Source organism: Oryzias latipes, chromosome 10 (genome assembly GCF_053564925.1).
Source record: "Oryzias latipes strain Hd-rR chromosome 10, Olatipes_Hd-rR_3.1".
Classification (NCBI taxonomy): Eukaryota; Metazoa; Chordata; class Actinopteri; order Beloniformes; family Adrianichthyidae; genus Oryzias; species Oryzias latipes.
In genome coordinates, this window is record NC_136246.1 from 10,301,132 (window position 1) to 10,323,774 (window position 22,643).

Consider the following 22,643-nt stretch of genomic DNA (forward strand, 5'->3'; position numbering starts at 1 on the left):
GTGTTAGGGTGGGATTTCGGACAGAGCCTTCAATACACTGAAGATCTTTAACTTAAACTAAGACAGCTCTGGATAACTAACAGCTTGAACGTTGTGTCACTGTGACAGAGGAAACACACAAGAACCAAGAACTCAAAGCAAACAAAAGGACACAATCTTCACACTTCATTGCTCCTGTCACAAAAGATTCCCCAGCAACATGTGATGCAAACATGTGATGATCATATATAAATTACTGCATTTAAACTATCTTTATGCCTTAACTTCTCTCTAAATAGATTATTAAAGGAATATCACCAACATCAGTGCAAATGAATTACTGATAACATCTTAATCATGTATTTGATCACAAAAATTGAAGCACTGCGAATTCACACCTAAAAGTACTAAAGATTGCAAAATTGTGCTAAAAATAGCAGCTTTATTTTTTACGCTTGTACTTATCTTTGTGCTGAGACACCCCCCCTCCCTTGACGTACCTGCAATGTTTTGCCTTCTCCCAGGAGGCCTGTGATTGGCAGGAAGGACATTAAATTGTTATTCATTGTCAGCGACCCTGCTCCTATCTACCTGTGGGCTTGTATGTGACAACTTGCAGCTTTTATTCAACATCCGTGTGCCCCTTGTCACAGTATAACATTTTCCTTCTAATTAGTGAAAAAAATCGGAACTTTTACTTAGAACTGCAAAATTCCAGCACCATGAAGCCAGGAGAGGAAGCAGAAGAAATGTCTGGAGTCACAGTCAATCGTTTTGCTGAAGGTGAGACTTTGATGTCCCCAATGAGCGACAGGACGGAAATATTTTCAAATGATCAATATAGTTACCCGGACTGACTCCATATTATCTAAACAACAAATCAATTAGGCAAGCTCCACTGTTTACTCAAGTAGTAATTATGACAGTTACTTTTTGACTTATACTTAAGTACTCAATTGGATTTTTTAAATTTTTACGTCTTTTTGAGTAATAATGTCCAGAAAAATCTTACTCATGCTGAAGGTTTGTTACTTTTGTGTAAAAGGAGATGGCATTTGTTGCCTATGGTATAATTGTGTTCAAAGTGCAAAATAATTAGTGAAAAGTTCCCAGAAAATATGTCTTTAAACCTTGAAGTTTTATAGAAACTATCAAGTTGCTAAACTTTCCCACCTGTGGAGCAGAAACAACCTTCAGGCCGTGTTTATGTCATGCAGATGAAATCTTCTAAAGCCCATTTTATATATAATGAAATTACTCATTTACAGCTAAAAGTGGTATTCATGAGTTTACTTTCGTCTGGTGTATTCAGCAGCGGAATAGAATGTAGCCCCAGTCGCAGTAAGTACAAACACATGGTACAGTTTGCCTGGACATGTGTCTATTTTTAATGTTTGACTGTGAATGATCCACCTTGTTACACATGCATGTCTACTAGCTGTTAAAATGTTAGCTAATTTATTCAGTCAGTCCAATGTGTTATCAAGGTAGAAATCATGCGGGGGAGTCTGGACATTTTTAAAAGGTTACTTTTCATGTTGAAGTCAAAATATTTGTTATGCAGTGTCGTTTAGGTGTTTGGTCAGTTTCAACACATATGTTTGTGAAGACTCATTAATGTTTTACAGTAGAAGCCACAAAATTGCAGTTGCGAGGCCTGCCTTGAGCACATCTGCACAATGTGAGTGAATGCTTAAAATGTTTGGAAAAGAAATGTTGAATTCAAATTCAGTTTGTTGTCTTATGTGAAGAAATTGTTGTTTAAAAAAAAAATCTTTTTTAACAGGCTTTAGGCATGTAGTTATGCATTCACAAAGCAGTAAAGAAGACAGAGCACCAGTAGAAAAAAAAGTAGAATTTGATAGCTTAGACCTCATTTCATTTATCTATCAGTCTGATTCAAACATTTGCTTAGAATGGCCCAAAAAGATTCACATTTTTATATTTTAATATGGAAAAATGTGAGGATGAAAAGGTAAACAAAAAGTGAATGACACAACTTCTTCACATGGCAACAAAGTTCAGTTCATGGTTTTTCAGGGCTCTGTGTATTTATCCTATAAAATTGACACATGGTGCGCTTCAGTTTAGTGAATGATCAATCCAAATAATCTTATATGACCAAACTCTCAGACTGAAAAAACAATCAGTAAACCTCAGATTACCCACAGGGGATTCAAACTAGCCTCTTTTAACAGCTTTATAGCTTTAGCTTTAAATATATTTTATTTAGCAACCATCATGAGAAATGCATGTGCTTGTGTAGTGTTTTATGTGTGTGAATGTGCGTCAGGAATGGCTGTGCTGCCCTCTGATGGTAAAAAAAAAAAAAAAACATTTGGTATTTAGGTCCTAACAGTAAAAAAAAAAATCAGTTTAAATAATTCATTTATTTATATTATTGGAAGTATTTTTGCTTTGTGAAACTGTTTTTTTAAGTGATGACAATAGCCACAGTGGGTCCAAAGCAAGCCATCATGTATGTGAAGCTGTTTGGGAATCAAGAGTTAAACGTTTTTAGTCTTAGTGAAATTAATGTTTTTGCAGTTTATTCAGTGTGTGTTCTTTTCCTGATCAAATCTCAAGATGTTTGAGTAAAACCCACCGAAGATGTTCTCCATGATTACCTTTGATGTCAAATAAAAATAGCCACATTAAAGTTTTACAAGACTTGTAAATTCTAGAAAACAACGGGCAGGTTAATGTGAATAAATACACTGTGCAGTTAGGAATAAAGAGGCAGGAAAACAAAGTCAACCCTTAAACCAGGTCAAGGATTGTTTTCCATCTCTGTATAAAGTTCCCAGCGTTGGATGGGGTATATTTGTTGCTTTTGGCCTCACAATCCTTCACTTCTGGCAACACAACCAACAACTTTTAGATAAAACGTCAAGACAAATCAAGTTTTTTTCATCAACTTTCTGTAACTCTTCTGACTGTTAAGATTTGTTAATTAAATTACATTAAAAAATAGTGAGGGTTTTTTGACTATTAATGTCATGTTTTAAAATTGATGTACAATTTGAAAACGGTCTATTTCAGAATGCTTCAACTTAATTAGAAATTTATGATAAAAAGTTGTAAATTAAAAAATTACATGAAAAAATATTTTAGAAGGAGGTTTTATTTGTTATAGACATTTAACAAATGACTGTAAGTTCTTTTAGTATTTAGGTTTCTATTCTTTATGTTTTTATTATTTTTTTATTACAATGCATCATTTGTGTCACATGAGTAGTGATTGCTAAAATGTAGTAATTTCTACAGGAATTTCTAGATGTGTACAAAAGTAGATTATAGCTCAACCAAAAATAATTTCAAAAATTGATTAAAAAACATTTCAGTAGAAATCCTGTTCATTTATGTTTTTTTAATCTAATTAACAATTATTACCTCTTCATTTTGAAGCCCTTCAGAGCTTAAGTGCTTTAATTTCTCAACAAATATTTCTCATAAAAATTCTAATTCTTAAGCCTGTAGTGCATAAACTGTTGAATCCACAGTGCTTTTTGCATCTGAAACCCTTTCTTGTCCTCTTTGACCTTTTGAATTGAATACAGACATTCAGGCAGTGCTGGTAACCATGGAGCACATCATGTCAGGTAAAGACCCAATTGTGAAATTGTGCTAGTGGTGTTTTTAAGATGATATTTTGTGACATTTTTCTGATAATAGAGGACAAATATACAGAAAACTGAGCTTAAAAAGGAGCACTTCTGAATATGTATCTAATAATTGTGAATCAGGAGCAGAGAAAAAAAATGCTGTTTGAAAAAGATTGAAAAAGAGCAGGCTACAAGCTCCCTGCTCTACTCCATTCTGATTTATCCACTTCCAGACAAATAGGTCCCTAAACGACTTTGTTTTCCTCGTCTGAGCTGGAATCTGGATCAAAACGGTACAACTGCATAGCTCAAATATTGCTCACCATTTTTGTTGCACTGGTAATGTTTGGTTGAGGTTGTGAGGGGCTGTAAGATAGTGGGAGACAGTGTAAACGGATGGCTAATGGGCTTACTCCGTGCCAACAGTCCCGCCCACAACTCAAAGGCAAATTGCTAAAGAACTCCTACGGCTCCATGAAATGATGTCCTAGAAAATGACACAGGTTTTTTTAATTTTAGCTAAAAATGGCATAAACACAATTAAAAGACCAGTAACGCTTTAAAAAAACTAGATAAAAAGATGATTGGAGTGGGATTTAGGAAGTTTGGAAGAAGGTGAAAACTGGTGAAAAAATGCTGAGCCAAGACAACAGCATAGTCTAACCCTTGTGCAATCCAAGACACTTTAACATTGGGAGTTGGGTCATCTGGACCCCACAAGACTTTTATCAGCAAATTACAGAAAACTACACTTAGTCGATCTGTAACTTTACTCAAAGAAGCTGAAAATACAAAATGTGTTTAAATTCATTGGTTTATTGTTCCAGTAACCCTTGTGCTATCCTAGGCACTTTAACATTGGGAGTTGGGTCATCTAGACCCACTAGACAGTGCTCTGAACCTTTTTACTTCAATGATTTGTGATCTTCACTGGTGTCCATGGATTACATGAAATCTTTCCACCTTTGTCATGGTAGGTAATCTGGACCCCATAAAATAGCACAAGGGCTAAAGATAATGGTGGTAAATGTCAGAGACAAATCTTTGCAGCCATAGAAGTGAGGATAAAATTATGATTTTAAAAACTAAAGAAATTGAACTGAATGAAATACTTGTAAATTCATTTCTATAGGTTCTATAGATTAAAATAAAAAAACAATTGCAATTAAAAATACAGGTTTGTCACAGTGTTTATGACTAATCAGAAAGAAATTATTGAAACTAATGTCTTCCTTCAAAATTGTACCTAGCCAACCCCCCCCCCCCAAGAATAAACACCTTTTTGTTCCCATGGCCCCCCCGAAGCCAGTGTGCTCCTGGAGGAGGTGCAGTGAGTTGCTTCCTCCTTAACATGAGAGTGCACGGCTGTGTGAATAAAGCAGGCTGTAGGAAAGGATCACTTTTGAGTCCAGGTTAAGGGGTGAACAGAAAAAAAAGGATGGGTTGAAAGTTGGAAAGACTTTCTCCTCAAAAGCCTGGAGACCATGGAAGCTAAAAGGGTCCTTCGTTTTGTTCCGTCTGGTGAGTTTTTAAAGAGTAGAGTGGATGAGGTCTATGGTGATGCAACCCGACCTTTTACAAAAGAAAATCTCAGCGTGATTCTCTGTAATGCCATGGATCAGGTGTGTGGGCAGACTGTATTTAAAAAGAACAAAAATGTGTTTAACTTTCACATCGTGGCAGTAAATTGTACTTTTGTTCTCCTAACTTTGTTGTGGATCTCTAAGAGCCAATTAAAAACGAAACAAAAAAAAAGATTTAGAAATGTTAGTTTTGTCAACTTTTTCATGCCTTTCTCAACATCTAAACAACAAATCCTATGAACAGCTGTCGGATTTTATCCCCTGCTAATTAAATTTTTTTGAGTTTTGTGGTATACAGGCAACTCAAAAACCTTCTTAAGTAATATAAATTAAAAGAAAATATGAATTAACTGTTGAACAAATTCCGTCTGCAGTACAGTTAACGAGTTAAAAGAATCAACAAGATTTTTCACTGCTTTTTTTTTCTAATCAGGTCAAGGTTTAAGACGATTATCTGGTAGACGATGTTCTAATCTGCTGAATTCCAATGTGCTTTGATTCTCTCTTTGGTTGACATTAGAAGTCATATTCTTTGTAAAATAATGATAATTTGTCAATGGAAATAAGATAAAAGTCGATTTTAATTTTTACTTCATCACATTAATAGTGACAAACTTAAGCTACTGGAGTAAAATAAGCTTTTCAAATTTTGCCTGACAAGGACTGATGCCAAATTTGTACTTGTCTGTAACTTGCATTTGTCTGTGATGGCTAATTGCATGTGTGTGCTTATGTGTGTGTGTGTGTAGTGCACTTACACCTGTTCTTTGCTGGGTACAGTACATCAGGTGTGATAGAAACAGCAGTTTGTCCAGTCAGATGAACAAACATTAGCTTGTCTTATCTGGAGCCTTTTTTAGGTGTTGAAGTGGAATGAGCTGCAGTTCCTCCTTCCTGATACAAACAAAGCTAAAGAACATGTACATGATGAACAACTTAAACTGGAGCTAAAGGTCACATACATCCTACAGTAGCGTGCTTACATTTTGACAAGGCTCAGCTGTGCATTTGACCACTTCTTGTTACCTTGCAGAGTTCTTAGACCCAACAATGATTCTACTTTCTTGTGTTTTTCTAGACACTATCTTGGAAGATAGTAGGAAAATAAAAACGCCTGTTATGTTTAAAGTCTGTCTTTTTTGCTTGATAAAAGAAACATAGAACACATTACGTTAAAAGTTGTGATATTGTCAAATGCTAGTGAAACACGCATTGGGGCGGCTGTTTTTAACGCTAATTCAATGAAAAAAAGTAAGAGGTGCTTTTCTTTCAAATTTTCATGTCAAAATCGCCAGAGCGCAAAAATCTGAACGTGGGAAAAAAATTGGCCTCACATCAACCAATTTGGAGCTTAATGGTGTGATCAGCGGATGGAGTCCAGAATTAAATGGCGGGAAAGCTCGTCACCCTAAACCTTATGATGTTTTTTCATATTCATATTAAGAAAAAAATGTAAAGGTTCTCTCCTTTTATTTTTCTTTCAAATGCAGTAACAATAAGGCCTCAAACTTGGCAACAGAGACATGAAAGTAACGTTTAAGCGGTCGTCATTCAGATGCAGTTCCCGAAGTAGATGGTAAACCTCACCACATCTCTGAATTACCTCAACTTAGATACACTGATTAGCTTGCCGGCACCTTTGCAGGGCTCTCTAATACAAATAAACTGAAGCAACCATAAGAATGCAGCTATGAGCCTGTCGCAAATTCCTGTGTGGATCAGAAACATACTTTTAGGTGTGTGGATACAAGCTTATTAACTGTGTGAACGCCCATGTGTCAAAGTGTCCTTGAGCAAGACACTGAACCCCACTTTGCCATGTGTGTGTGTACTGTATGGGTGAATGGAACTGTGAATGTAAAGCACTTTTAACCTTCAAGGAAGGTAGAAAAGCACTATATATGAATACAAGGACACACAAATTAGTATTAAAATTCAATCACAGACATTTGTACCAAAACAAATTGCTATAGGGTTTATACTTTAGGTTTAGTCGTCATGTATAGTTTTGGTGTTTTATAAGTTTAATAGTTTTGCTCTGTTTTGACTGCAACCACTATGACTCTCATGTTTTTTTTCATCATCCAATGTTTTATCCATCGGTTCACGTCTACGTTTTCTCTTGTTGTCACTTTGTTATCCTGTTTATTTGTCTTGTTCAAATGTTCACATTTCAATCGTCTTGAAGTAATGTTTTAGGTTTTTGTTTGTTTGTCTTTTACCAAATCTACATTTTATACATTTGGATTCAGTCATTTAGTAAGTTTCCCTAAATCATTAATATCTTGCAATTTCTACATTTTTGAGGATCTGAAAGCTTAAATGAGCCTGGACCATGGTGCATTATAATGTTTTGATAACTGTTGATGCTTCTTTTTGTTCTTAGTTCACTAACAAAAACTAACCCGTTAACGTGAAATTACTTGTGCTTGCAGACAGAGGATTATCCGTCTTATAATAAATAAAATATGCTTTCATCGATGAAAAATTAGACAAAAATTAGACAAACATGTAAAGTTCATAGGACCATCTGACCCACTGATGAAGATTGTGCTGCAAAACCTTGTGTATAGGGGCAGTTTTTTGCATTGTTGCTATGAGCAAACAGTTTCCCCTAGCATAATCAGTAAAGGTCTAGTATTTTCATTTATAAAGGGTTCAAAAGTGTCCGGCTAGAAAACCAATTGTACACATTCTCAGCACATCTGGCGCTTTTTGTGAAAAGTTTACACACCTATTGGTGTAGATGAAAATACTTAAGGCGAGCTGCTCCTGCCATCAGTCCCAATGACTCATGTCAAAACCTAGCTGCTTGAACTGACCACAGTGGTAACTATATGATTCAAATAAATATTTTATTTTTAAAGTGGCAATTTATTATCTTTACACTCTGTTTTACACAAGTTTGTGAGTGAGCAGTGACAAAAAGAGAGAATAACTCACATGTTATATTACCGGTACTGTATCTTTCTGAGTATGTCGCATTTGTTTGTTTTTTTGCATAGTTTGGCCAGCAGTGCAACTTACAGTGTATTTAGGTACAACTTATATGTGTACTTATATGTTTTTTTTAAATAAATACCGTAATTTCCAGACTATAGAGCACACCCGATTACAAGCCGCACCCACCCATTTTCACGTGTTTAACTTCATTTGTACATACACAAGCCGCGTCAGAGTACAAGCCGCATGCATTATGCAACATGGTCAGCCTGACAAATCACATCCTGACTCCAAAACTACGTGCATTTCATTAGCACACTGGGAGGAGACAGCCTTGCCTCAGACTCATGTTTTTGAATACACCCACATCTGCTAAACAGCATGGACCTCTATATTCTGTTCACAAGTTCCTCAGTTATGTTTTTTTATTTTTTATTTTTATTTTTTTAGTTTTTTTTACTTATTGATAATCCAGGTATCATACATAAAATTACAAAAAGTAACCATATAATCAACATTACATCCCTCAGTTATGATGAGGAAATTTACATCCGCGATCCCCCATTTCCCATGAGTCTTAGGGGCTAAAGGCGGGTCTAACCCGGCTCGCCACACTGTTGTACGTGTTTAAGAATGAGCAAGGAGCAGCAGTGGATGGAGGGGCGAACGGAAGAACAGCTGTCCTTCCGCTTGTGTCGCGGCAGCATTATGGTGGTAACGGGGCTGGTTAAAAAAACACACCAGTAAAATAAAGCAGCGGCGACTGAAAAGCGCGCGCCTCAGCGCGATACGCGCACCTCAGTGCGGCGTTTGCGTCAGAAGTTTCCTTCCACAACAAACACTGTTGCTCCGCGGACGCCTCTACGCTCCGCGCTCGCCCCGCGCGCTCCTTGTCTCCCCTTCCTATGTTCTCCGACACCCCTGGCCAGGGCGGCTCCAGAGAGTAGCGCTTCGTCCCCATTGCGCCGGTGGTCGGAGCAGATCGTGTCTGTGCAGAGCAATCGGACTTAATACTGTACATTTTGTGTATGAGGGGCGGATGCGTTGTTACGTGTGGGAGCCATCAGACTGCCATCGGCCTCGCAGCTCTATGTGAACGAGCAGCAGGAGAACACGTCTCCAGCTCACACAGAGGCTGTGAGCTTTTCAATGCAAAATTCCGCTCAGTCCTTAGAAACAGTTAAAACGACCACGTCAATTTGTGTTTCCAGTCGTGTCCCGACAAAATAAAGGCTGATGTTATTCCCACATATTTACGTGCAGCCCAGCTGCAGATTGCAGCTTTTCCGTCAGCAGCTGACCGGCTTTTCCAAACCCGTTGGTGATGGTGGATTTTTTCACGCTGCTTTTAACGATTGCTTTTAACTTGAAAGCTGCATCATATTGTAGTGGCGATCACGTGCACGTTGGGTCTAATGGCACCAAAGGATTCTGGGATGCGGCCGGGCATGCGTGTTTCTTATGTTGAACCATGACTGAAGTGTCTAAGACCTGAAGTCAAGTCCATGCTGTTTGGCTGCTTAGAGGTGTGTTGAAAAATAAATGACTTGTTGCTTGGAGTTGGATAGAGAATTCAAACCATGCACTGAGTCCAAAAGTACGTACATGGCGGCTGCCAATTAAATCCATAAATTACCCGCGTCACTGAATAAGCTGCAGGGCTGTAAGCGCAGGAAAAAAGTAGCGGCTTATAGTCCGGAAATTACGGTAGGCTCGTAAATTTGTTATTTTCCCACGAACAACCACTAGAGGGGGCTGTGGATAGATATACATATTTGCATTGAGACAGTGAAAAAAAATAGTCCTCTAAGTTTATTCTTGTTCTACTCATCTCATCAAGACTCATGTCTTCAAACAATCATACAGTTAATCCATTTAGTTAACGCAACCTCATTTGTCTGTTTGTCTGTCTGTTTTTCTATCCTACAATTTTTTATGTATTTATCTTAAATGTTTTTTTTATTATGTCTTTATGTTTACTCATGTTTTACTCTGTTAATTTCTTATTGATGTTTTATTCTGTTTTTCTTATTTTAACCTTGTACAGCGACCTTGGGTGACTTGAATGGCGCTTGAAATAAAATGTATTATTGTTATTATTGTTTATATTTTTCCTTCTTCGACTAAATTGGGACAGCAAGTCATCAAACTGGGTCACAGAGACACGGAAGTACTGTTGAAAGCGTGTCCATTCATACGCAGCTCCTGCAGTAGATGCTGAAGCCCACCGGACTGAATGACCTCATGAACTCAGACATGGAGACGTGATTACTGATGCTTTGGTAGAGCTCCTCAAAATTAATAAACATAGTCTCTAAACATCAGTACAGTCTTCCATGCATTGTAATGGGAGATGCAGTAAAGACTTCCATGTAGTGATGAGGCCTAAAATGTTACCAACACATTTTTGGATAAGCATTCAGCATCGACATAGGAAGATGATCATTAACACATTGGCTCAAAAAAGAGAGGGTGGACACAAATTTAACATGTGAATCACGCTCAGTGTGAACACAGCATTAAGCTGGGCTTGATGCAATTGTTCAGAAGCATTGCACTTTCCTCCCAAAAGTGCGACTTATACTCCAGTGCGACTTATATATGGCTTTTTCTTCTTTATTATACATCTTTTGGGTGCTGCAATTTATACCCTGGGGTGACTTATAGTGCGAAACAACAGTTAACCTCAGTAGATTTTTAGGCTCTTGTACTCATTCATCTTCAAATCCAACTCGCGCATGCATTTATTATTGACATCAGCATTAACCTTTTCTGTATGTAAAGCAAAACTTGAAAAGTGAAGCCGTCATCAGTGCAGCCAGATCTAACACAAACAGGTTATTGCAGCAACTTAGAGGCAGCCTGTTGTTTGAGCAACGTCCTGTGATGTGGAGGAGGCCTGGGAATGTTCTTTCTAATCTGCAGTAAGATACAGCATTGCTGTTGAAGCCCTGGAGCCAAACTCCACCTGAGGCTATGAAAAAGCTCCTCTGGGCAGCTGCAGAAGCCTTGCAGAAACACGATCCCATACAAACATCACATCAACACATATTTGATGTCAGAGAATATCAGTCCTTCAGGATATTTCTCTTTTTTTCCAAAACCTAAATCTGCTTCTATTTTCTCACTTCTCTGGAATATAATAGAAAAAAAGAATATTTAAAAAATTTAGAGTAATAAGCCAAGCACAGATAGAATGTTGAGTAACAACTACCCAACTTAAAATTAACGATTTTGTTTTAATTTGAAAAAAATGTGAATGTCTTGTTTGTTAGGTGATAAAATAAAATAAAAATACTAGAAATGTCACCCTTTGAAAAATGAGAACTACTGTTGCTCAAAAAGGCACCTCAAGGTCAGGCAGTCAGTCTGCATGGGTTCAGGTTTACCCAGTTTTATCAGGATGCTTTGGTTTGTTTGAAACGTCTTTATTAAAACAAGCTTCCTCCTGCTGCTCCAAGCTAGGACATGTAAAAGAGGACTTTTATTTTGTTTACAAGCTTTAATCCATTTCAGGTTGTTCATTTTGGATTTTAAGACAGCATACAAACATGTGGATGTGGTTATTAATTCATAATAACATGTGAATTTTAATCAGTTTATCAGATTGTAAAAGCTAGCATTTTAAAGCATTTCTGTAAACCAGCAGATTATTTTCAGAATATCTGTTTAACTTCTTTAAATAAATACTTTTTATCAACTCTAGTTGACTAATTTCTGCAGCAATTTCGTGTCTTTATCATGTCTTTTACTGCAGCTGGCTTTGTCATGTATAATGTGGAGATCTTAAAGCTTTTTTTGACTAAATTTAAAATCAGATTCTGGATGTGGTCACAGAAAATAGTCCTTTTGCCCTTTCAGAGATTTGGATGGTACTGTCAGAGCCTGATCGGTTTAGCTTTGTTGTCTTGAAAGTACCATGGCCTGCATAATTTATCTTTTTTCCCTTTCTACATCACTCCCGTTCTCACAAGGCTTATAAACTGGTGCCATTTATTTATTTATTTATTTATTTATTGCCATTTGTCTATAGAGACACCCTAATTGGTCTCTTTTTAGAATTTCTCCGTTTGGATTCTGAAAGAAAACCTTTCTTGACCATTGAAATCACTATCTAGCAGTGTTGTTTTTCATAAAAGGTGCTTTTTTCTTTGATTCAGACAATCAAAACAGCTTTTTCTTTCCATCAACATTGGTTTTGTCATTGCAGTATTTGCAATTTGTTTCCCCTGCCTGGTATAAAAATCTATGAGTCAAACCATTTTTTCATTTTCATTTTTTTCCATTAATCATTAAGCCCCCTTATAGTTAAAGTTTGTCATGAATTAATTTGGTCACGGTAAGGAAACAATAAAATGTAAAAGAAAAAAATCAAATCGCCAATGTTTCAAAGTATTTTTTTTAATCTGCTGATATCACATGGCATTTGGAAAAATGTGCACATTTTGTTTTTTGGGGGGGTTTCTGCTGAAAAGGTGGAGAATTTGACAAAATAAACAACAATTGTTTTGCTTTTCTTCACAAATATTTGGTCATAAAATGCATTATACCTTTTGTAAATAATGAAAGATTTGGTCGTTTTGTCTAAGTGATTTAAGTAGTAAAACATCTGAGAAAAAGGAGTTATTAATATACATGTTTGTCTTTTCTCCCACAGAACCTGCATCCACAAGAAAGTCCACAAATAAATATGTTTTCCAAGAAATGGGTACGTGACTTGGTCTTAGTTCATACTCTTAGCACAGTCTCTTTTTAGAGTTAGATATTTACATGTTTTCCTGTGGACGCTAAATTAAATACAATGCATATTTGGAATGAACGTGTCATAGTGTCAGTGTGTGTTGCATTCTCTAACACGCTGCTGAGCACGCTCAGTGTGCTCTCAGGCCTAATTAATGTGTAAATAACTTGGCTGATGAGTTGATGTTGGCATGAAGAAATGGTCCTGGCTTTAAGGTTTGCTTGCCAAGGGTCATTTATCTAACTTTGGGTGAGCACCCCCCCCTCCATAAAATGGGTAATAAAGAAGCCATATTAATGTTCTATACAATGAAAGAATTTATGAGAGCCTGCTGTTGTTATTCTGCTGCATGTCTGGTCTGAGGGGCACGTTTATTGTGTCTGCCGCTCTTCTCCGTTTGCTGTGTTCTTGTCAACAGATGGCAAAAATGGTGGGAGGGTAAAACAAATCGGCTCTAAATGGAGACAGAGCTAATGTGGCGAGCATCTCAACCCCAACCTTGATTAAAAGAGCATATCTGTCCCAAGCAGCAGCTAATGCAGCCAAATAATGTTCATTTTATCTTATATAAGGTTCACAAATGTGCTGACATTAATGGCCATGTTTATTTTTGATTTTTAAATCATACTCAGCACATAGTTTAGTTTTTTTTTTATCTCACTTCTTAATGTTGGTTTGTGCGCAGAGCTGCAGAATGAGGAGCAGGACGACTCACCTGCCACCAACAAGGAGCACTTTTATGACAACAGCATCCAGATCTGTGTTTCAGGTGTGTGTTCACTGTTGGCTGTTAGAAACATTACCTGTTTGACTTCAACAGTGTTTGTTGACCTAAAAGACAGAAAACAGCATCTAGAAATCTGCTTCATTCTTGAAAACCCTTTTAAGACCTACTCCATTCATCTTTTGATCTATTGTAAAAGGGTTCTCAGTTCTCTTTTAATTATGATTATTCCATTTTTACACAACCTGTGTCAATTTCTAGGACAGTGTCTGAAGAGTGGCAGTAATTTATCAGGAATTCACCTCTTATTTGCGGTTGGGACCGTTGGTGCATAGCAACCCCACCCCCCTTCCCCTACTCCAGTGCTGGGAGCTTTCTATTTACATGCTCTCCTTCGAGCTTATAGACTGTCACAACCCCAAGCCAACATTATCAGCCGTACGGTTTGAGCCAAATGCCAGTCCAGATGAGAAAAATGACGATGTTCATGGATGCTTACAAGTGGATGCAACAAAATGGAGCGGAGAAGGGAGCTCGTGGCCACAAATTCAAGCTTTTTCCAACAGTTTTTTTATCTACTCCTGATACACACAAATTTGAATTCAAAAATTCAAAAATACAAGTTTTATTTGAATTTTCTTTATATATGTCCTCCATCACCAGAAAAATTCCACAAGAATATATTAAAAACACAGATTTTATCAGAGTGGGTTTTTAACTAATAACTTTTAACTCTTTCTTTGAGATCCCCCCAAAAACATCAGCTCTGGAGGATTTTGTGTGAAAGACTGACGGTTCATTTACAAATTTCTGCTTTTTCTTGCTGCACAGAGACTGAAAGTCCTGGATTTGCACTTCTAAACACGAAAAGAAAGGTATGAATTACAGTGCCATTTTTTTACATTCAAACTGCAAAATGTAAAAATGCTCAGCAACACTTTTTACAGTTCTTTATCGATATAAGTATATGTATTGTGTTGAAAAAAATGTTTTGTTTTGGCGCGCAGCTAACATCCACACTTGACTGCTACACATTATCATTAAATCATGAAATACTTACACCTTTTTTATGAATGTACTGTTTTCACTTCAAACAGCATCTGTTAAATCTCTGTATCCACTCCATCCTCTTCTGATCAAAGCAATCATTTGGTGTTTTTCCCATCAGAAAGCCACACAGAAATTAAAACAATGGCACAGGTCTTTATTATGCTGTTTCAATTCAAACTCACATTTTCAAATTGTGTGTCCAATACTTGGACAAGATCACATTCCACTCATGCAATTGAAGAACATTGGATTAAACTGAGAAGAAGCCCCGACCGAAATGGTAGTCCTTCACCATCTTGGCTTGATATGTTTTCACTCAGTCCTCATATTTCGCCAGTGGGAAAGTAGGAGTGGGGGGTGGGGTTAAAAATCCATGGTGATAGGATGCCACTGGTGATGATTTTTCACACCTAAACATACAATCATACATCAACATCTTCCTTATTTAGATATTCACTAAAACTAAAAAGATGAGCTGTATTTAATCTCTCCCTAGCATAGCTTTTGTGGAAGTCCAAAATAATCTTGGAAAACGTTTTTAGTTCTGTAAGGGAACAAAATATTTATAAGTTACCAGCAGTTAAATGTTTCTTTTAGCATGCTTTCATTGTCCATTCCCTTTGCTGTGAAGTCACTGTCCTAAACCCCATACTGCCATGTAAGTTGGTTATCATCATTGTTCTTAAATTCAAGAAGTTTACCCTACTTTTTTGGTCTTTATTAAACCTCTTGCTGTATGACAAAAAAGCACAGGATCCTGCATAACTGGCAAGAACTCTCCTCTTTCTACGGCTGGTGAAACTAAGAAACTGGAGATTGACGTATTAATGGCCTTTGTTCCTTAGCTTTGGGCTTCTACAGTATTGGCATAACGTGATTTAAATGATTTTACTATCCAGAAAATAAAATAATAAGCATATTAATTTTAGAGCTGGAAAAAATTACTAAATAAATTGGCCTAAAACACATTATTATTCCTTAGAAAACATGACAAAGAACCCTTCTGTGTTTTGTTGCTGAACTTCAGAAAGACTGAAATGTGAAGATAATAAAAACAAGACCGTAGAGGGTCCAGTTGCTCTGAGGAATAGAACCCTGTGATAACAAGACCTGCATTACTGGGAATCTGTACAGACCCCATAAAAGCAATCTTCCTATCAGTACTTCCTATCATTGTGAAGCAAAATTCACCAAGCGTTGGATAGTTCACCCACTAATGACAGCAGAGCCACCATAAGTGTGTGAATGTGTTTGTTAATGGGTGAAAAGGACTGTGACTGTACAGCGCTTTAGGTCTTCTAAGAAGGTAGTAAGAAGTGCTAGTATAGTGCAAGTATAAGCCATTTAACATTTTAGAGGACTCACATCTTTCCATTTATCCAACCAGTATGTAAAACCTATGAACTTCCAAGAAGAAGTGCGCGCTCACAGAGATATCGACAGCTTTTTGGCCCAGGCAAGCATCCTTCTGGATGAGAAGGCTTCCACTTTGGACGAAGTCTTGAGGCGAATGATAGCCCACCTGGCAGAGGTGGGCTGCAGCTGTGATGTGGATGAGGTGATGACTACTCTGTTCACAGATGAAGGAGGAAAAGAGAGTAATGGTGAGTCAAAGCATTGGTATTTATTTGCTAAAGAATAAAAATAGTTATATTTGCTGAGAAGACTCCATCAGATCTTTGACTATATAGTCGTACTCTCTTGTTTCATTGATTCCACAGTTCACCTTCTGTCAGAAACCATTCAGGGTGTCACTGCTACTACCACTGGAATTCATTACCAGCAATCCTGGCTCTGTGTTCTGTGAGTCTGTCTGCAGCAACAAACGGTTCTACGAAGCTGGTCTAGAACAACTCAGACGTAGTCCAGATATTACCTTTAGAAAAACGTATTTTTTTTAGATTTCTATCTATAACCCTCATGGATCCCAATCAGACATTGACTGTATATGAGAACTGAACAGAGTGACTGTGACATCATTCAAGGTCCAACAAAATGTAGTTAATTCAGTCACCATGTTTTGCAGTATGGACGCCGCCACCTTGGACCCCGACGATGTCGGTTAGCAGTGATTGGTCTGACTGAGTTATTGTTTTTTTGGCAACCAACCAAATCAATCAAGAGTGAGCTTGTTGGAAGTCCACATCCCTATCGCTTGAAAGCGGGCTACACAAAATTTATCAAACGTTTCAAGCATATGGCATGGGGGCCAGCGGGCAACAATGCTTCAATGTAGGGATCTTATTGGCCAGTTTATAACTTTAAGAACTTGCAACAAAGAAAAAAAAATTAATAAAAAATCAGGATTAGCAAGAACATGTTAAAAAGGTATCAGAGCAAGAATGGTTATTCTGATAAATATAATGACTGAGTAATAGCTGTTTATTTCTCTATTGAAATCTATGGGATTTTGGTTTCTTGGAACCAACAGCTACTTCCCATCTGGAAAGCCAGCGGGGAGGGGTCACTCAGTTCAGTTCTCATATACCAGGGACTGTATTCAATCAAAAGATTCTCATTTTTGTCCTCTGAACTGTTTGGGTTGTAAACCAAAAGTGGAAAAAGTAAATCAAAACTGTAACTAAATGGAGACAAGATTGAGAATTAGATGTGTGAATTTCACATTGTTACAAACACTGCATCCACAGATGCAATTTGCTAAAACACATGCAGTTCAATCAAATAACACAACCCTAGAGCTGTCTTGCATTAGTTTATTTAAAATGAGCCGTCCCACCGACTCTTTGTCACGTTAGCCAACTCTGGAAAAAACACATACAATGCACCATTTTTAAAATGAAACATTTCTTGTTTTGTAATCACTCTTTAAGCTCAACTGTGAAGAATCTGCAAAGACGTCAAGTGTGCATTGCTCGTTTGGACAAGCCTCAGAACTGGGGAGTCAACTGTGCCGAAGCTCGCTATGTTATTCTTATCCTCGCCCCACCTCGAACGGTAAATCTCAAAGATTTTCAAATTCTTGGAGTCATTTTTTAAACAGCATATCACAATAAATGTAAACTCAGAACAGTAAGAAAAATCATTTGGTGGATCTTTTTGTCTTTCATTGAATTATGAGCACAATCTTAAACCTTTGTCTGAGGCACATTATTAAACAAAAATAATTGTGTGTTGGTGAACACAATATTAGCAGAATGATTCTTTAGAGAGGGGGTTAGAAGTCACTGATGTTGGACAAGAGCCTGGTTAATTCACCCATTGTGGCGGAAGCTAACACAGACTCTCACTGTTTTTCAGAAAAGCACCAAAACAGCTATTGAACTTGGCCGAACATTTGCCACAATGTTCTCTGACATTTCCTTCAGAGAGAAGCTTTTAGATCCAAGGACCCAGGACGAGTTCAAGCAAGAGCTTGTGAGCCAACGACGCCAGCTCTCTGAAGTCAATGCAAATACCATTGTGGAAGAGGTGGAAGAGTCTGATCCACGGAGAGGAAAACCGCTTGAGGTGGGCATTGTGTTTCAGTCGGTAGAGAACCTCCTGCTATACTAACTGGCCATATGACTAACAGGTTGACGATAAATGCCAAGCAGCATTAAACTAGAAAATTCAGGAGGACATAAATCTGTTTAACAGAGCTCATTCATTATATAAACATTTACTCGACTAGCTGCTTGGTTTCTCCAGATGTGGAGACCACCCTCATATTTTCGGTCTCCACCCAGGCATATAAAGATGTGGCGCAGTAAAGCTGAGCCAGATTATCCGAGTATCCTCTTTCCGCACTCTATTAGCCCCGGCCCGGGGAATGAAAGCAGCTGGGCAACAGACTAAAAAAAGCTGCCAAGCCTTCCTTGGAGCTGAGGGCAGAATGTGTGAAGCCTTGTGCAATGATAAAGTACTTCATTATGTCTGGATCTTAAATTAAGAGGAAATGTGTTTGCAGCAGGAGGTTGGAGAGAAGAGAACACACAGAAATGCTGGCAAAGAAAGCATGTGTTTGGGCTTTAAAAGACTGCACTTAACAACAGGTTGTGGTGACACCTGATATCCTGAGTGGGTTGAAAACAACTCTTAAATGTGAGTGTACTGCTGCCAAACAAACCATTACATAGACAAATCCATTTTGCTTTCATCTAAGGAGACATATAGTGCAACTTCTAAATAACTGATGATTAATTACCATCATCTTTATTAGATAAAGAGACTCATATTTAGGGTGTCAACTGATTTTGGAATACAAGGATTCTTTTCAGTTAGACTGTTGCTAAGGGAAGTCTATTTTTGATGAGGAAGGCAGAAGCTCTTGTTGATCTAGATCTTTTATCGGCTTCAGCAATAGGTTAACTTTAGGTAAATTTATAATTCAAAGAGGTTCATTGTGTCTATAAATTATACTGCGAATTTAAATTATTTTTTTCAGACACTGGTTTGTTTTATAAAACGTACCGACATGTTTCGGTGAAATACCTTCCGCCTTCGTCAGGGTCGTCATCAGGTGGTGGTGTGTGACGTCTTTAAAAACAGATGATTGTGACTGAGGCGGAATCAGTCACCTGTCAAACTTTGACAAGTGACTCCGCCCCTTGATGTGGTGATGTGTGAGAGAGCAGGAAGGCCCCCTCATCCCAATTCCGCAACACAATTTACTGACAAAAAGAAGGCTTTCCCATGGGCGACCCACTATCAGCCACAATGTGCAGCTTTTTCATGGAGGACCTGGAAAAGAAAGCAATAACATCTGCACCGGAGCACAGCCGTCCAACCTTGTGGAAACGCTATGTCGATGACATTCTGGAAAACATCAAAGCAGGAAACACGCAAGAGATCACAGACCACCTGAACACCATGGACGATACGGGACAAATCAAATTCACACATGAAGAGGAAAAAGATAACTCCATCAACTTTCTGGACATAAACATCACGCACACCGAAAATAGGGACATAAAAATAAAGGTATACAGGAAACCAACTCACACAGACCAGTATTTATTATGGACCTCAGAACATCCTACCACTCACAAAATATCCGTCGTCAGAACCTTATTTGATTGTGCAGAACTGTTGACGGACAGGGAGGACAAAACGGAAGAGAGGAAACACATACAAAATGCACTAACCAGGTGTCAATATCCTCATGGGCAAAAAAGGGACAAACACAGGTGGAGCAGAGGAAATGCAAGGAAGTAGAGAAGAAAATCTGACGAAGAAATCAGAAAACAAAGGAATGGTTACATTGCCGTACATCAGAGGAATAACAGAACGCATCCAAAGGGCCATGAAAAAACATCACATCAGCACCCCAGTCAAACCGTATAAAAAAGTCAGGCAAAACCTGGTTCACCCAAAAGACAAGATCGAAAAAAATAAGAAATGCAATGTCATTTATGAAATCCCATGTCACACCTGCAATAAAACATACATCAGAGAAACAGGACGTACCTTCATCACGAAAAGGGGGGGCTGAATGCGAAAAGGAAACAAATAAAATACTAACAAGAGCCAGACGACAACAGGCAGTACAAGAAAATATGAAATCAGCCATAATGGACCACTGCAAACAAAAAAACCACATCATGGACTGGGAAAAGGCCAAAGTCCTCCGCACTGAAGACAACAGACACCGCAGATGGATCATGGAGGCGGTGGAGATAAGAAAGCGAGCCCACACTTCCATGAACAGGGATGAGGGGGCCTTCCTGCTCTCCTACACCTGGAGCAACATCCTCCAGCAAAAAACGGACATCAAGGGGCGGAGTCACTTGTCAAAGTTTGACAGGTGACTCCGCCTCAGTCACAATCATCTGTTTTTAAAGACGTCACACACCACCACCTGATAACAACCCTGACGAAGGCGGAAGAATTCCACCGAAACATGTCGGTACGTTTTATAAAACAAACCAGTGTCTGAAAAAATTAATTTAAATTCGCAGGTAAATTTATGTATAATGATTTTATTCAGAGGTGAAGTAGTCCAAAAATTGACATGTTTTAAGTAATAAGTATTAGTCAATTGCCTGCGTAGGGGGTTAACTTGTACAGGTACTGCAGGTTTATGGGTTGTCCTGGCCCGCATGGGGTCGTGGAGAAGAGCGGCCGCATCATATGTGGAGCGCAAGTGTGTCTTGCAGTTCCCGTAACCCTTGTGCTATCTTAGATGACCCCACTCTTACATTGACGTGTTCCCCCTACCATGACAAAGGTGGAAAGATTTCATGCAATCCATGGACACCAGTGAAGATCACAAATCATTGAAGAAAACGGGTTCAGCGCACTGTCTAGTGGGTTTAGATGACCCAACTCCCAACATTAAAGTGCCTAGGATAGCACAAGGGTTAAAACTCGTGTGGCCACGTCATGGGATGTCATAAAGATGAAACATAAATTTGTTGTACATGTGGTAAAGGTAATGTGAAGTATTTGTAAGGATAATGTACATTTTTTCACACTTGTGGCGTACCAGTGATGCTGTTGTACGGTGCCACACTTGTTAGTAAGGGATGCACACAAATACTGCTTGCACAGGGTGTGCAGGTGATAAAGTAAGTGCTCGTAAAATGTCCACACAAACTACACTCTTATTGTTCACCTTTCGGCATATCCCTTCAGGGGTGCCCTCTCTGACACTGAGCTAATAGTCAGTATAATATATTCAGTCAGTATATTAGGCAGTACCACGAAGGGTCTTGTCCAAGGACAAACTGGATGATGCCCATCCCTTATCATGGGAATCGAACCCTGGTTTCCCAGATGCCAGTACACTTTGATTGTTAGATGTCCTCATTTCTAATTTTAAGGCTGCATGCAAGAGGAACATACTTATAACCTGTACAACCATAACAAGCTCCTCCTAGACGGTTTGGAGGGGGTCAGAAAAAAGAAAAATCTATATGACACATCTGCATCTCACCTATTTCACCCTTACTTAGTGTTGCGCGTTGTATAGGTGTTTGCTAAGACCTGTCGCCTGCAGCCTGTCCATACAGAAAAAGGTGCATGAGCTCAATCAGCCTAATGGGCCGACGATGATCTTATATTTTGTGACCCGTGCAGGTTTGCCCACTTTTAGTCCATAGACACCCATAAGGGTATTAACTACTCAGATACAAAATAGGAAATTAAATAAAGAAGCTCATAAAATATTCGAGAAAAACTTTTGCTGAGGCAGTGAATGCTTTAAATTTAAATTTGTCTTAAACAAGCAACAGGGGTGGTCTGTTTAGATTTAAGTGAATGCATACTGATTTGTTGTCCAACAGGTAACCTAGTGGCTGCCTAATGAACTGGCCTGTCTCCAATTATTTCTTTAGATGCATTTTCTCTGTAATTTTGTTTATTTTTTTGTTGATATTGTCATGTTTGTTAGCACAGAACACAACACTAGGTCTTTAGGTTCAACAGAACATATGCAGTGTTCAGGCATGTGTTTCTTTGTGAACCAAGTACCTAAAATGTTCACTTGTCTTGTATTTTACAGTGCAGAGACTTCTTCAAAGCTGGCAGAGGCGTATATAATGACCTCCGCCGCAGACTGCCCTTATACCCCTCAGACTTCACAGATGGTATCAGCAGATTGTAGAAAAATCTGTTTTTCCACTGTTACTGTTGTGGGCTTTTACATGTTTGATGGTCCCTTGTAAATCTTTGAAGGCATAACTGGGAAGGACCGTTGTCTAGTGAAGTACATCACCACGGCAATTTTCCTCTACATTGCCATTCTGCTGCCTGCTATTGCCTTTGGCTCACTGAACGATGAAAGCACCAGAGGAGAAATAGGTACAGACTTAGTTATTGTTACATCATGTTGCATAACCTCCATCAGGAATAGCTATTTAAACTTGCAAAAGGTCAAAGTCTGTTCGATGAATATTGTCATGTGAGTTATATTTTGTTCTCCTACAGATGTTCAGAAAACTATTGTTGGCCAAAGCATTGGAGGAGTAATCTATTCCCTGTTTGCTGGTTCACCACTCGTCATCCCTCTGACCACCGCACCATTGGCTATCTTCATAAGCAGTGATTTGTTTTTTTCAATTCTATCTATCCACTTTTTA

At 38.3% G+C, this 22,643-nt stretch overlaps 1 protein-coding gene across 2 annotated transcripts in view; it reads left to right on the plus strand.

Moving 5' to 3' along the window:
* Nucleotides 1-570: 570 nt before the first annotated feature.
* The window catches only part of LOC101168050 (solute carrier family 4 member 11), a 29,901-nt gene continuing 7,828 nt past the window's right edge, over nt 571-22,643 (plus strand). The window contains exons 1-11 of one of the 2 annotated variants that reach the window (XM_078953536.1): nt 571-762; nt 12,768-12,818; nt 13,537-13,620; nt 14,407-14,450; nt 16,013-16,229; nt 16,347-16,428; nt 17,457-17,580; nt 17,884-18,093; nt 22,067-22,151; nt 22,240-22,365; nt 22,492-22,605. In XM_078953536.1, coding sequence (XP_078809662.1) covers nt 702-762; nt 12,768-12,818; nt 13,537-13,620; nt 14,407-14,450; nt 16,013-16,229; nt 16,347-16,428; nt 17,457-17,580; nt 17,884-18,093; nt 22,067-22,151; nt 22,240-22,365; nt 22,492-22,605 — 1,198 coding nt within the window. In that variant the 5' untranslated portion in view covers nt 571-701. Of the gene's footprint in view, nt 763-4,898; nt 5,106-12,767; nt 12,819-13,536; nt 13,621-14,406; nt 14,451-16,012; nt 16,230-16,346; nt 16,429-17,456; nt 17,581-17,883; nt 18,094-22,066; nt 22,152-22,239; nt 22,366-22,491; nt 22,606-22,643 lie in introns of those variants that run through there. The other variant, XM_078953537.1, reaches the window with a different exon arrangement.